Source organism: Toxorhynchites rutilus, chromosome 2 (genome assembly GCF_029784135.1).
Source record: "Toxorhynchites rutilus septentrionalis strain SRP chromosome 2, ASM2978413v1, whole genome shotgun sequence".
NCBI classification, from domain to species: Eukaryota; Metazoa; Arthropoda; class Insecta; order Diptera; family Culicidae; genus Toxorhynchites; species Toxorhynchites rutilus.
In genome coordinates this window covers 239,949,211-239,965,715 of record NC_073745.1, presented here as the reverse complement: position 1 = coordinate 239,965,715, position 16,505 = coordinate 239,949,211, and the positions used below count along the sequence as shown (strand labels likewise).

The 16,505-nt window shown below is 38.1% G+C and overlaps 1 protein-coding gene across 14 annotated transcripts in view; it reads right to left on the bottom strand.

Annotated features, from left to right (window-relative positions):
• Nucleotides 1–16,505, bottom strand: part of LOC129767448 (uncharacterized) — a 332,396-nt gene that overhangs the window by 193,087 nt on the left and 122,804 nt on the right. For 11 of the 14 annotated variants that reach the window (XM_055768350.1, XM_055768351.1, XM_055768360.1 and 8 more), the window contains exon 1: nt 10,755–11,100. The exons of 2 other annotated variants lie outside the window; for them this stretch is intronic. In XM_055768350.1, the coding sequence (XP_055624325.1) occupies nt 10,755–10,779 (25 nt within the window). In that variant the 5' untranslated portion in view covers nt 10,780–11,100. One more of the 14 variants, XM_055768369.1, reaches the window with a different exon arrangement.

The following is a 16,505-nucleotide window of genomic DNA, read 5'->3' as shown; positions in this document are numbered from 1 at the left end:
ATGAAGCTGATAAGCGCATCCTTTCGGTTGGCTCCGATGCTACTTTTTTCATGTCACGAGCCTCAGCAAGTCTCAGCAATTGTTGGAGCAAACTGTTCCTGCAAAGGGAGCTGGTGATGGTAATTGGTTCCCTGTTATTTCGGTTGGAAATGGCCAGTCATACGAGAAATTTTGTAATTGTCTTCGGATGTTCCTATTCAAGACAATTTATTTCTTAAACATTGCTTACAGAATGATATCAAACAAGCGAGATATTTGGGATCTCCATTAACATATTTATGTTCCTATCAGCTTGGATGCACCTTGTGTTTATTCTTTTGACAGAGGTAAAAACAATTTCAACATTAGCATGTTGAAAAATAATACTATCGCTGTAGAAAATATTCTAAAAAATTTAGGTTTTCAGAAATAGGACAATTTAAAAAAAGAGTATGTTGATAGAGTGTTTGAGCTTTGTATCGAATTTTGAAATTCATCCATCCAGTCCCAGTGATCAACGTTTGTCTAACGAAAAGTTCGACGTGAGTCCCTAGGGGCCTACACGGGGCTTAATGTGTTAAGTGGAGAATATCGAGTGGTATCCACCACATCCAAGCACATCAATTTCAGACCCAAATCACACCTTTTGTAGATGTTGATCATTGCCGTGTTCCAACAGAGCATTAACTCTGTGCGGTCGTGTTAACTTTTTGATATGGATGTCGTACTGGTATGATACATGTATTCACTGAACAATGCGTTTAAATGTGATGATATAACACAAAATGATATTTCATAATTTATGAAGGATACTATCCTGCATCGCGACTATCCTCAAGAAATTGGTCAGAAATCAATTCAAATAAATTTTAGGTATGTATGATATGAGACGAAATGTACTTGGCGACCCCACCATGGTTTCAGCACCTGGGCCAAAAGTATAAGCACTGGAATAGAATATAGAAGAGAATGGAATGTACCCTAAACAATGAAAAACAAGAAAAAACGGAAAAATATTCAAAATTTGAATAATTGAGGGGCTTAAAGTTAAAGGGGTGTAAGTGACATCATCGATTTCTATACTTCGATTCTCTCTTTTGTTTATAATTTATCTAAAAACCTTCATTTCCAGCTGTATTCGTCAAGGTGGAAGATAGGTCAGAACCTCATCTATCAGATTTTATAGCAAACTCAAATTGGATCGGCTTTGCAGTTGAGTTATTAACCCATTTTGTGCCAAGTGTTCGAAAAATCGAACAGCAACTTCGATAATTTTTCATGTCTTTGGAAAGCAATCATATGATAATGTTTTCTGTATCAAAACATAGTATAATTTATCAGCTATCACTTATCATCAATTTCATTCAACTTTCGATGACTTTATTGGACAATAAATATGATTTAAAACCAGTATGTCTGGAAATTGTTTTCAATTTCAATGAAAAAAACCCATTAGAATAAAAAAAATATGTGAACTTTTCTACCGTATTGCTTTGATGAAAGAACACACATTAAGAGGTACGGCAAAAATCATACGATTGAGCCTCCTGCAGGAAAATAACAGCCGGAAAAAATGAGTGTTCGAAAAATCGAACGTTGGCCATAACGAACATTTTTTTCTGTTGAATCAATACCAACACATTTAACCTCCGCAGCACATTCTGATTTGTCGCCTATGGAAGACGTAAGGTTTTTTCACTTATTTTTGCATTTTCGATTGAGAATGTTTGTAAGTATCGATGAATTTACCAAATAATTTCGAAAAGTTACATTTGTGTCCGTAATAACTTTAGGTGATGGCGATCCGTAGAATTTCGTAGTAGAACTGGGACTACTACCAAAATTTCGATTGGATTCAACGGGATTATTGTCAGCGGAGTTGTGGATGAATATCAGTTGTTGTAATTGAATAATTCCATGACGGTTCAAGAATGCCCTGGAAAATACATTTTTTCTGGGCTTTCAAGTTGTTTTTGTGACCTTCATTCTGAGAATCGAAAGGAAATGTTTTTGATTTTTGAATAGAAATGTGAAAAGGTTTCAATCCATGTTTAAAGAAAATACAACACTAATATAGAACAAGCAAATAAATTGGAAAAAGGCATTCGATTTTTCAAAGATCGATTCTTTAGTTTTAATTTAATCAGTGAATCGGCCTCTGCGCTGTTTAGAAAATCGATCCATCATGATCGATCTTTTTCTAAAGATCGTCCAATCCTACAGCCAAACTAGCGTTGGCAGAAAACATTTCATCTTTGGCAGAAATGATGCCATTTAGTGTGCTGGAGAGTCAAATGCGCAAATAATGAGCTGTTTCAAAAGCTTAAAAATGGTTTGTAAGTATGCGTGCAGACATCACTTTCTGTTTTCTTTTCTCATTTCATTTGGAATTGTGCCAAAAAAAAAATCCATGCGACGTCATTGGGGATCGAACCAAGGACGGCTGGAATGCAAAGATATTTTACACGACCACAGTATCCACATGGCTAATGATGCTCCAGTAGTTATTCTGCAAATACGTTTATTGCACCTGATTATATAAAGAAGTTGGAAAGTGTTTTCTAAGAGTAAAAAAGGAGCGCATGAAGGAGAACAATATCATAATTTTAATTCTGAAAACGTTCATTCCGACTGAAAATCAGCTATTCTTTGGCGCTCCCCTAAACTAGTAAACGAAGCTCAATACCGTCAACGCGGATCGCTGTTTTGAAGAAAATAAATACTTTTGACGTTTTAGATGTTGGCACCAAAAACATGGCGGGTGTCATACGGTTGCAGAAAGCTTATTTGTCTTTTGTTTCGCTCGCTCGTTTCAATCTTATATTGCTGTACCATGTATATTATACAAATGCTTACCAGTATTTGTGAGTCATGACATTTTCTGTTATGTTATGTCTCATTTAATGCCATAAATCGGAATAACAAAACATGAGCTAAAAATCAATTGGGTGTAGTGCCATGCATCATATTCAAAGTTGCAAATGTTCATTGCCATTTCATTATAGAAAGACTTACAAACGAACGAACCTTACAAATCATTGAGTTTTGTTATCAAAATCAATACTCTGTTAAAATGTCTTCAGCGATAAAGATGCATCACAAAATTGTCGTATTTGGTCCCACAAGCAGCCACAAAAAATACAAGAGCTGCCAATGCAACCCGAACAATGTATTGTTTGGTGCGGCTTGGGGTCCGGAGGAAACATTGGCCCGTACTTCTTTAAAGATGAAGATGAGAACAACGTTGCTGACAATGGTGATCGCTATTGTGCGATGAATTTCATCTTTTTATTGCTCAAAACATACGAGCTAAATCCGTTCGACAGTTAGTTTCAACATGTTCATCTCTCGTTTTGAACCAGTGAATTGGCCTTCTATATCGTGCTCGAAACTCGAGATTATTCAAAATTGATCTTCTCGTATGATTCACCCAAAACGTAGTAATGGCCAACATTTACATGAAGTAATCTTTAAATATTAGTTTCAAGGATAGAGTTTTAACTCCCAATAATAAGATTTATATTTTTAACAATTTTCCTGTATTTTTCTATTAATTAGAAACGCCTAAAAATCATCCTCCATATTCATTATAATTAGATCAACGAAATTTCCCTCCGACTTGCACTAAGATCACGCGTATTCTTGAGCTTGCCATCCAACAGAAAGAAGACACAGAGGATGACAAAATATTTTTTTTGCCACAAAAATCCGAGTGGATGAATGAACTAGAGCAAGAACTCGAATAACTGAAAGGAGTGCCAATGCACAAGGAAGACGAAAAAAAGAGCAGCCGATTAGAGGACACGAACGACATAGAGATTGATAGGCTCCGACATAGAGACTGATACTGAAGTTAACATATCTTCGCACAAACGGAAACAGTAATCAATTTGGGTTGAAAAAGAATCCTGTCCTCCTAAAAAAACCGAAAATTATGCACGTAGACCGAAACCACAATTTAATAGACTGCCACTTCAAACGTCAGATGAAAAAGTTATATATTTTATTATTGGCTATAGTCACCAAATCGGCGATATCACCTGAATACGGCAGTACGAAAATGTTCATCTCTACCTTTCAACCCATAACTAGGACTTTTTCAAGACTGAAGATCAATGAGCTCCTAATTTTGTGGCGTCTTGATTAAATAAACAATGAAACGAACATGTTGCAAAGAAAATTCTCGAATTTTCAGGAATAATTCATAATGATGAAAATTATTTTTTTAACATAAGATTTGATGTGTTTAGAACTGACTTCCGCAAACTTTTTGACGTAGGACTAGGTCTTTCATTTCTGTACCGGGGTACCGGGGTTCAATGTTACGAGAACGAGAGCGTGACGCTTGGAGTGCAAGGTTAAGAATGTTAACCCCTTCCCGTATTATTTAATACGTCACACATCAAGTGATTTCACTAGCCTGCTGAGTGTTCTAGCGCCCTATGTTATTCAAGTACCCACGAGTGAGACTCGATGTTGTACGGGAAAGGATTAATACCTCTATGCCGACTGAACGGAGTGCTATGATAATCATTTCATTCGAAAGATAAAATGTCCAAAAATTATATGATTGTTGATTATTGACCCGAAAACTTGTTTCATTGGCTTAAAAATTGCTTTGAAAACAGGCTATTGAAATCACACAAATCTGTATATAAACGAATGCTCGGAAATCGGAAATCCACCAAGTTATGATTGCATAGCGGTTGATGTACGATCGCTGGAAGCTGTGTGTTTCCCTAACACAGATTTCTGAACCAATGAGCCTGGAGAAATCGGCATTGCAAAATAGATGCAAAGTGCGAATACTTTTGCACTCGCATACATTTGTGCAGACCGGAATGTGTACGGGGTTCTAAAGCGGTATGAACACAACGCTTTGGCTCGGTTATTCAAGGCTGCAAGGCTGGTTGATATCTCTTCATGTCTTCAGCTTATTGAACATCTACGTATACCGTGAATGAAATGAACAAGGCATCATGCCGTATGTCAAACTTGCAACGATGAACTTAATCTATCACAATGCATGAATTGACCCAAATTGGGATTTGTTCGCAATTGAATTTCGAAATTGTTATAGCGAATTCATTATTGTTCGGCTCCAACCCCAGTGCCACACTAACTGCTATCAAATCATTTTTCATTCACTCAGTTTCAACCCAATTTCGCACTAGGTTCACTCCGAAAGCTGTTAGTTTCGTACTGAGATGTTTCACGGGTTCGCACTCGGGTTCACCAACACAACTATACTGAACTGTCAAGTTCCGAGTATTGTTTTGGAAAATCTAAAAAAAAAAGACTATGAAAATGGAAAACCTGCTGCTTTTACTTTTTTATTATTGGAATCGTAATCCAATTCGGATTCTGATTTTGAGGAGTATATTCGCGTAGACGGCATTAAGCTTGGTGTGCTTTCATTGGGAGGCGAAAATAATGATGGATATTCAGGTGGAATAAAAATGCTCTCAAAATCAAAAATAAGAATGAAAATTTACTTTAACGTATTGAATATTTATTTTATGTGATGAAAAAAGAGGGTTTTTTTTCGAAATTCAAGAATACATTGAACGAAAACTGTGTCTGATGATGATTTTATATTATAATAGTAATTATTTGTGGAACAAACAGGAATGCATCGACAAATGGTTAAATGAGTGTCAGGACTACAAGACTAATCAAACAATATGAAGCAGAAATTTTCATTCAAACTTTTATATTTTTACACTGCACCTGACCCCTCTGATCTGATAGAGAATAATTTACCTCCGAAGCACTAATGTCGCCACCAGACGTCGACACTGTACATTTGTCGTCGCAAATATAATCAAATCAGACTATATAACGCACACCAACAAACTACCGCATTCGTAAAACTGAAAACGTTTTTTTATTACCGAGCCAGTTTGGCACTGACTCAGTTTTAAAAACGAATACATTCAATCACTGGTTTAACCCTATTAGGGCATGATGGTATTAAAAATGGCCCACCTTTTTGGTGCGTAATAACGCGTAATAACGCCAATTTCCCACCAAATTTCCTTTTCCTATAAAAATTCTTTTTTTTGTACCGCCTCCTTCCCCTACAGAGGTTTGAGCAAGACGAGTTATCTAAAAGATAATTTATTTATTTTTTCTCTACATTGAAATCAGTTTAGCAAACAAAAACGAACTGATTTTATTTACAGATATAAGTTCAAAAAATGCCAATGTCAAAAGACAAGCCAATACTCAGTCATGTCCGCCACAGAGCCGATACGGTCCCGACGAGGCCCTTGCAGCCAAGTGGTCCACCAGAGCACAAGTCCAACCGCCAGCCTTGTTTTGGATTGACTATGAACGATTTTCTACGATTTTCAGAAAAATCGAGAAAATTTCCTTTACGGAAAATTCCTAGACCGGAACCTAAAAAATTTCAATTTTATAACCTTTATATCTGTGTCTCGCGCGCGACGCTCAAACTTTTATTTTTTTAACTAATACAACTATAAGAACGACAAAATAAAAATAAAAATAGTCCATCATCACCAAGATCATGATAGACATAATAGAGCTCAATACATATTAAAAAAAAAGATAATTTAAAAAATTTAAATAATCTACATAATGCAATCCGTTCAAAAAAAAACTTCGTCAGATTCATTGAAAATATTGAAAACAAACTGCAAAAAATTGTCCACATTGAATTATCCGTTCGTATAAAACTTCGTCAGTAAAGATCTTCGTCATAAAAATAAACAAAAACTCGTTCGGATGTTATTAAAACACAGCTTTTACATGTGAAATACAGTGCCTTTTAAATTCTGTAAGTGTTGTTGCATATTAAATGTCTTGGTATCGAGTTGAACACATTTATTCCTTTGAAGTACAACGAATTTTATGAAGCACATGACAAGAAATTAGGTGTTTTTAATTCATTCGCGTTTCTAGTGTTATAACTATGGAAGTCACTTCCTCTTTCAACTCGATCACACAAATATCGAGGCAGCAAACCGTTAATTACTTTAAAAATGAACACCATAGTTAAACAAACAATTCTTTGCTTCACGGATAACCATTGCAGAGCGTCCAACATTAAAGATGAGGAAGTGAATCTGTTACATTTTAGTATTAACCGCATTATTTTGTTTTGCAAGCGCTGTAATCACGATATTTGTGTGTCATTGGTTAAAAATAAAATGAAAGAGCAAAAGTCTAAATGAGGAAAGATATTTGATTTCTATAGTTGTATTTTGCTGCAAATAGTTGAATCGTTTTTCAATCGACATAAGATTCCATACTTTTTGGCAATTTTCTTGATGATATTGTCAATGTGAGTGTTGAACTTGAGTTTGTCATAAATAATCACGCCAAGATATTTAATGTCCCGAACTCGATCAATAGTCTCATTATCAATAACGTTTCATTTAAACGATTTCGCGAGATTACCACATATTTAGTTTTACTTATGTTCAATTTCAATTGCTTATACTTCATCCATCTACTTAAAGAATGTAAATCTGCATTCAAATGTAAAACGACCTGATCTAAATCATTAGCTGCAATGAATAACACAGTGTCATCTGCAAAAAGATTGATATCACAAAATCGTAAAACTCTTCGCATGTCATTGTTATATACAAAATAAATAAAAGGGGCCCTAATACACTTCCCTGAGGTACTCCAAGATTATTCCCTAGAGGATTGGAAATTGAATCATTAAAAATAGTCCGTTGAGTTCTGTCATTTAAATAGCTTTCAAACCATTTATATGCAGTACTCGTAAAATATTAGAATATTTTATATATTAGAATAGCTGCTTGCTCATAATTTCTTTTCGGAACCTTCTTATATAAAGTAGAGGCAAATGAACTGAAAAGTTTAAAGTCTCTTTAATTCAACATGATCATCATCATTAGCAAATGTAGAGACGAATGAACTCCCAGAGTTTGAAGTCTCTCTTATTCAACATCATCATCATCATTTTATTAGCAAATGTCAGAAATATATTCGATTGCGTTGGTAAGTTTTGTCATTCTATGACAACACATAATTTTTTTTCAATTTTGAATGATGTAAAATTTCTGTGCAACATGGATATTTTTTTTGAGATTCTGTGCCTCAAAGGGTTAACCGTTTAAGTACGGGGCAAGTTTTGTGAGCATATGCCAAAAGTCCAGATTAGTTTGAGTATGATTAAGGGGGTTTTCTAGTGTAGAGACACGAATTTCGGACGTTTTACCGAGCCCCATAAAAAGAAAACAGAAGATATTTTTACTATACATTATATCATTATTTGTTCATTTTTCTTTTAACAATAAAATAAAAATTGAATGGAGAAAAAATATTCATAACTAGTATATTTAAGAGCTGATGAAGTAAGAGGGTTAAAAAAAAGTTGTGTCCTGGCGTACACGATTCCAGCCCATCTCATTATCTGAAACAAAAAAATTGAAAGGATTCTGAATCAGCAAAGATGCCGCTATCACATGAACCTCGGTTAAGTCAAAAACATCATTTCCGACAAAATGGTGGCCGTTTGAAAAAGAAAACGTTTTTTCTTGCGTTTCCCATTTTTTCAAAAATAGCAACATTTTAATTTATTACAGGTTCATGCGATAGAGATATACCTGCAGATTATATCCATATAAATTCGACACGAATCGATTCATATATTCATATCATATATTGAGATATCGTGTACGCCATTTTGAAAAAAAAAATTGTTTCAAGAAAAACGCGTTTGAAGTTCATTGTTATGGCCGTACCAGGTTGGATACCGCATCACTAAAATGGCTCTAACTCGGTAAATAAAAGAATTTTCGATAAGTCCTTTCTAGGGTATGTTATTGAATGCCTACACTACAGAAACACGAAGGAAATTTTTTTTGATTTTTTTCAAATTTCTAGACTAGAATACTGCCTTAAAAAATACTAATAAACGTAGATAACTACGTTCACAAAAGATCACAGATCTTGTTACAAAAGTTGTGTTAAAGTAAAAAAAAACATATAAAAAGTGATATTCACGAAATTTATAAACATTAACGTTTTTTTAAATAATGAGAAAATTATGATCAAACAAATTTATTCGCAACTAGCTGACCCGACGAACTTCGTCCCGCCCAAAATAGATTTTTTGAGTTGAATACTTTCAAACATCCAAGTTTTCTTACTAAGTGAACGTTAGTGAATTCAATCACTGAACTCTTCATTGATTGATTACCCTTTGACCCTTTACAATTTCCTTTTACTATAAATTGTCTAGTACCTCTACAAAAATTCGTCCTTATAATATAAAATTAGTTTCAGACACAGTTCTCGTTCAAGATTCTTCAAGCATTTGGAAATAACATGTTTCTCCGTTGCATGGAATACATGTTTGATACAGAGAATATTACAAAATAAAGACAGCTCAAATCGGACCATTCCTTCCTCGGGTTTAGGGCACACCAACACATTTGACCTTCCATTTTTGTTTATATAGATAGAATATATAGGAATGCGTTATTCCGTCTGAAAATCCTTTTCCACTTTCGAACAAAAACCAATTTCAAGCGCCAACATCAAATTGACTAACAACGCTTAGCTAATTGTAGAACATATGGGAATTCAATTTTCTGATTTTTCTCTCCGCTATATTGATCTACGGGAAGAGACGAATACAACGAAATATAGATGACTCAAATTGAACCATTCCTTCCTCGGATTTTGCGCTTACCAATACATTTAACCTTTCATTTTTATTTATAGATATAAGATATGGAAATGCGTTATTCCGCCTGAAAATCCATTTCCACTTACGAACAAAGATCAATTTCGGTAGCGCAAATATCGAATGGACTAACAACGCTTATTATGATGTAATTTTCGAACATGAGGGAATTCAATTTTCCGAATATTCTGACCTTCCTTCAGAATTTTACTTATCTACGGGAAGAGACAAATACAACAAAATACAGGAGGCTAAAATCGGACCATCCCTTCTTCGGGTTTTCCGCTTACCAACAGATTTTGCCTTACATTTTTATTTATATAGATTATGGTTTGCTGGATGAGCAATAAGTGATTGAATCTATATTTATTCAATTTGTACCTCCAATATGTTCCCGAAAGACGAAATCCTACGTTAAAAGGTGCCAAGTCAAAAATGTTAGCATACAGCAAGAAGAGCGCTATCGCGCTCCCCGTACTTTTGTCATATAACAAGAGGAGCGCTATCGCGCTCCCCCGTCCTCAAACGGTTAATCAATAATTTAATCGATACACTCAAATGATTACTAAGCCAACGGTAGTCCTACGGCAATCTTGCAGTTGTATCATAGGTATAACCCACCCAAATTATTTATCGTTATAAAATCAAAAGTCAGTGCCATGTAACAATGCTGGTACATGTCAAATAAGGTCTGTTATGAAGTGAACATTTCCGGATACGAAATCCTGATTTTGAAGTGTAGCAATATAGCGCCATTTGATAACAGAAAAATGTTCATGATCGTGTGTCAAATTGGATCCAATGCCGAGTCTTTCCTCTCTTGTACAATCTCTCTAAACTGTTAGAAATATATAAATATCATTCTGTTGTTTGCAAAAAAATAAGGGAAACACTGAAACGAAACACCGAACAACAATAACAACAAAACAAACAATATCAAGATAATATCAATCTCGTCCAAACAACACACGACAAACACTCCAAACAACGATCCCGATTGCGCCGGCCAGCACCAGCAGGGACGATGATGACGGCCGCTTGCTAGCGCTATCCTCGGCCGACCGATCTGCTGACGATGACTCACCGGCCTTTCGTTGCTGCTGCCGCATATCGTCGGCGATCGAAGCACGAATCGTTTGCTTCTCTTGAAGCTCCTCCTCCTCCTGCTGCTGGCGTTTACGAATTTCCGCAAACTCGGCGAACTCCGCCTCTATGTGTCTCGGAAGTGGCTTCCGACCGGCGATCGGCGTTGTCGGGACACTGTTCGGGGCACTGCTGCTGTCGTAATCACTATCGCCACCCCCCGGGATGGTGAACTTTCGGCGACGTTCCTTCACCTTGCGAAGCAGATCGTCACCTAGGTCAGGATCTTCGGCAGGTGGGGGAGGGGGAGCGGGAATTGGCTCACTGTCGTTGAGTTTCGTTATTTTGATTACCTTGTGCAGTCGGCGAGCTTCCCGTTCTTCCATCTTCTGCTGCCATTCGTTGTACAGTTGATCGGTGGAAGTGGTTTTGGTGTTGGGTTTTGAGCCGTTCGACATGGCAGGTGGCTTTGCTTGGGCCGCGACGGGGCGCTCTACGGCGAAATCATTTTTCTTGGAGACGTAATAGGTGAGGTTTTCCGTTGGTCGAGGTACGATCGTCATACTGTTTAGTTCCTGTTCGATTCGAGCCGCCTCGAGTTCTAGCTTGCGAAATTCTTCCTGCAATTCGGCGTCTTTGATGCGGCTTATTTCGTTGCGTAGGTTATGTACCAGGGCAGCTTTCTGCTCCGGTGATGGTTCCTTGCCAATAACCGATTCGTTCGTTCGGTTTCCCTTTGGCCGTAAAATTACCTCACTTCCGCTGCTGTGGCTACCACTTGTGGTAGTGTTGGTGGTGGTGCTAACAATCTCTTCCCTCACAGTGTGCCGATGATCTTGAACGATTTCATAACTTGACTGTTCACTTTTTACCGCGTGTTCTATTTTTGTCCCCGCCGTGCCGTTACTCTGGTTTTCAGCTGCTGATATATTTTGCTCATCGAAAGTGGGACGATTTTCCACACCGGTTTCAGAGGGCGGCTGCTGTGGTTGATCTTTCAAAAATTTGAACAGCACACTCAACTCACTTGCACTGGCATTGCCACTCACTACTGCATCGACACTATCTTCCTCACTATTCTGATCAGTATTTGCAGGATCACTTTCACCAGTATCACTGCCACTATGAATTTGAGCATTTTCGATCGCAGCACCGCTCAAGCCTTTTCCGACGTTCACGTCCTGACCCAGATTAGTCACTGCTGGCGACGGTGGTGGTGGTGGTGCAACCATCGCAGCAGTGTCATTCTCAGCTATCGCCACCCTAGCAGCAGCAGGTGGCAAAGGGATAGGCGGTGGCGCTGGTTCTGGCACACGTTCAGCTTCTTGCTCTGCCGCCATGTCGTTCGATTGGTCCACGGAATCCCCACCGATCACCGAATGAATTGCAGCTTCACTTGCAGGATGATGAGTCACACGACAATCGATTGAACCCGACTCGACGACGACGTCGATGCTCTCTTTCACCTCGGTGACATTTCGGCACTGCGTCACGACGCCAGCACGATCAACTCCCGCGAGTGGACTGCCTTCGCCGCAGTCCTCACGATCCGACTCGGTGCGTTCGTTTTCGTGAAACCCGTGGCCATCATCGGTGTCATCGGTGCACCCATCTTCGTCATCATCATCATCATTTTGCGTGGCCACCTTCTCAGGCGGCTGCGTGAAGTTTTCGCTTGTTTTGCTTTTCCGATCGGTGGCATACCCGTTGTTGTCCTCTTCACTGTGCTCCGCTGTGTCATCCTTCTCTCGATCCTTCGGAGTAGCAGATTCGGAGAGAGCAATCGGCGGCGCCATCGCCACAACAATTTCCTCGCATCGACCAGCTTCGACCGCATGCGCACTCGGTTCGGTGTCACTGTCATTATCATCCGCGAAAAGCACATTAGCGCTGTTAGGTCTATCACTCGATTGGTCATTGTTATTTATCTTATCGATGTCAAGAGCGTTGACTTCATTGTCACGTTCGGCGGTGTTGTCAGCGGGCTCGAGGTCATCCAATTCAGTCAAGTCTGCCAGACTGCTTGAGTTCGATCCCAGGTCAATGATTTCCACCTCAAGGATCTCCTCGGGAACAACTTCGGTGGTACAGACGCTCCGGTACTCCTCCGGTGCGGCTTCGGCAATCCGGGCGTCCACCAGAACACAAGTCGTTGGTTCTTGCTTTGCTTGGAGTAAATTTTTAAGAAGGTTCCTTGATTTGGCTTTTTTGAACCGAGCCTTGGGCCGTGGGAAGCACAGATCTTGCTTCGGGGGTGGTGGTGGGCGGTGTTCAGAATCACTAACATCGCTGGTTTCCTCAGTTATTACGTCCAAAGGACGAAGCAGATGAGTTGAGCTACCTGGGCTGGGACTGTGCTGTTTTTCCAGCGGAACACACGGACTTCCGCTGCGTTGGTTGGGTTGGGATACTTCCTCGATCGACACGGTGATCTCTTTGGATCTTGAAGACGATGGTCGCTCGGGGATGGGTGGGGGCGATTCTACCCGATATTCTTCCTCGATTTTTTCCATCCTCCGCTCGAGATGAGCTTCTTCGTCGTCACTTTTCGGTAGACTACTGACGCAGAAGGTGCACTTCATGGTTTGCACAAATCGAAGATTTCCGCCTTTATCAGTGTGCAAATCGTCTCAGACGGCCGCCCACTGTCCGTAGCGGCAAAAGCTGCCTCCATTCGCAATTGATACGCCAGTACTAATTGGTAATGGCAACTGAGAACCTCGGCGCACACGAAAGAGCCAGAGAGATAGAGAGTGGGAGAGTGAACACGCGCGAAAGGGACGCTACTAAATTACGAAAACATATGTGTGCACACGGTAAATTGCACAGTTAATCACAAAATTGAGCGTACACACCTCTAGTTGGATCGTTAATTCTGAGTTTTTTGGGGTTAAAAAATGAATAATTTAGTCCTTTATAAGGCCGCGGCAACTATATTGCCACACAAGAGACGAATGACCTTTGGGTTAAAGTCCCTTCAAAAGCAAGAACAGAACAGAACATTGCCACACAAAAAAAAAATTTTTTTTCGCTGCACTTGGAATATTATTTCGATATTTATTTAACCAAAAACTTTTAAAGGTATCTGGCAATACTCCAATTTTATTTGAGGTGCTCAAAATGTCCGATGTTAATTTGGGAGTCATTTTTATGTAACAAAACCGCGATTTCAGTGCACCGGCAGAAAATTTTGTTTAAATTCGTTGAAAATGCAACAAGTTGATAATTTTTTTTACTGGTTTTTAATGGTGTATTTGGTGAAAAATTCAGATTTTCGTTTATCTCTTTGTAGTAATTTTTTTCGCTACTCCAGAAATATTGTTTTTTATTTTTTATAAATATTTAATTATCAATTTAATCATTTTTTTTTTATCAAAAAGAAACTTTTTATCAACTTTGTTTTTTTTTATAAAAATGGTAATATGTGTAAGGATTTTGTTAGCTAAAGTTGAAGTTGATTCTTCGCCTAGATTCCACGGCCTTATAAAAGGTTTATTTTATATGCTTATATTCATTGTGAGGTTGATTCTGTTTACTCTCAGGTAGTGATAAGTAAAAAAATTAAAAGGGTCACATCTATATCTCGTGTTTAAAAAACAAACAAAAAACCTTCAATTAAGACGTGGCAAAATTAAGCGTACAGTTGAAATTTTTCTCAAAAGAAAAAAAGAAATCAGTTCAGAAATGTTAATAGATAACAGTTACAGTATTTGGTATGGTCTCTTTGGCGTCCAGCACTGTCTGCAAGCGCCATGGCATCAATTCGGCATGATTTCTGGTCACTGTAGACGGAATGCTCTCCCAGATCTGCTTAATTGCCGTTTTGAGTTCTGTCCAACTACTTTAAGGCCAGGAAATGATCTTGCTACTTTGTTTCATTGTAAGCAAACAACACTCCGTTTTACATTCTAGTGTATTGGTTTTGGTACCTGCCACACACTGTAAGATTGTCATATGTGTGTGTGTAAGCGCTGAGCGTAAACAAATGTTTTTGTATTTTTCAAGTGTCAAGTTTGTACAAGACCAGTTACATTCTTGTTTTCATCAGTAAATCTGGAAAATGCTGAAGGCAAAAGTGCTCACGGACAAAAAAGAAACAAAAAAAAAAGAAAAAAGACAAATCGATGCATTTCATCAAGAACATGGAATTGCTCGTCGGATTGGACTATCCCATCAAATAGTGCTCAATTATTTGGCGAATCCTCAAGGATACGGTAAGAAGAACAGATCTGCACGTAAATCGAAGCTATCTGACCGGCATAAGCGGGAAATAGTTAGATCAGCTTCGAAAACCTCAAAATCCCTTATGCACATAAAACGATCTTTGAATTAAAATGTTTCCGGGAGACAATTTGTCAAGTTTTTGTAGAAAATAAAAATCAGGCAATATCAGGGAATTCAAATAACTTCAGGGGAAAATCATGGAATATCAGGGAATTTCGTCACAAACCAGTGAAAAACTCATTTTTTGAAAATTTTTTAATTACTGTTGTCTATAATTCTATTAGAATTTTAATTATTGCGGTCATTGAAATGTTAATGATATAAATTATGAGTTTAATTTGCCAGGTTTTCTGTGTACATTTACTTCAGTACATGTTGTTGCTTTTGCTATGAGAGGAATTTGGCCTCAGAAGGGCAAACATCATGAAGGTAGAAGGCTTCTAATCACGTACTGCTTCCGATCAAACATTGGTAGGAAAACGATTCGAAAACCTTTTGAATATTTGAATGGATTTTGAGCGTATCAGTAGAGTTCCAACAGGCTTGGCACTGAAACAATATTCTAAATTAGTTGCCAGCAACAAAAAGCAATATATTAGCTCACTATCATTAGAAAAAAAAAAAAAATACCACTGAACCACTTTTTGGGATCGGCATCGGGTGATAGGTTTGCGGAGGTTCTTACCATCACAAAAATGATCTGCTGTCTCGCGTGGAAGTATCAACGTTAAGAGGGCCTTTTCCATTAAACCCTAATGTATTTATGAAAACATGCGTGAGGAATCGATTATAGCTAAGCGACAAATTTATGATGCTGTTTATCACGCTGAAGCATCAATACACATTTCGAACAAACTAAGCTCGAAACTATCACTCTTTTTCTCTAAAAGACTAGGGAAGCTGTAGAATGAAGCTCTTATGTCGAATGAATCGAAGTTGATGTACCAGCAACGAGAAACAAAAGCAAAATCTCTTGGAGAGGGCGCACGGAAAGAAGTCAACTTTTTGTAATGAATTTTGCTTGCTTAAACTTGAAAGTTCATTCACCTCTAATGTCTGCACGATTTTCCCAGGTTCCTAAGTTTAGAAGACAGTGTAAAGGAAACATATATTAGTCTGCACAAAGATAAGCGAGTACCAAAGTACGTATACTGGGTAAACACATTTCAATCGGAACAAAAATACCCCCGACTTGCATGAATTAGCAATGCCAATTTCCCCACGCTTCATGAATTTGAAGTCTGTGTTAGGGGAACACATTTCAGTTGGAAGAAAAATGCCTCCAACTTACGTTATTTGTAATGCCAATTTCCCACGCTCCTTGGATTTAAAGTCTGTGTTAGGGAAATACATTCCGGTCGGAACAAAAATACTCCTGACCTGCATGAATTTGCAATGCCAACTCCCCAGACATCTTGATTCTGAAGTCTGTGTTGGGGAAACACATTTCAGTCGGAACAAAAATACCCCCGGCTTACATGAATTTGCAATGCCAATTTCCCCACGCTCCATGGATTTGAAGTCTGTG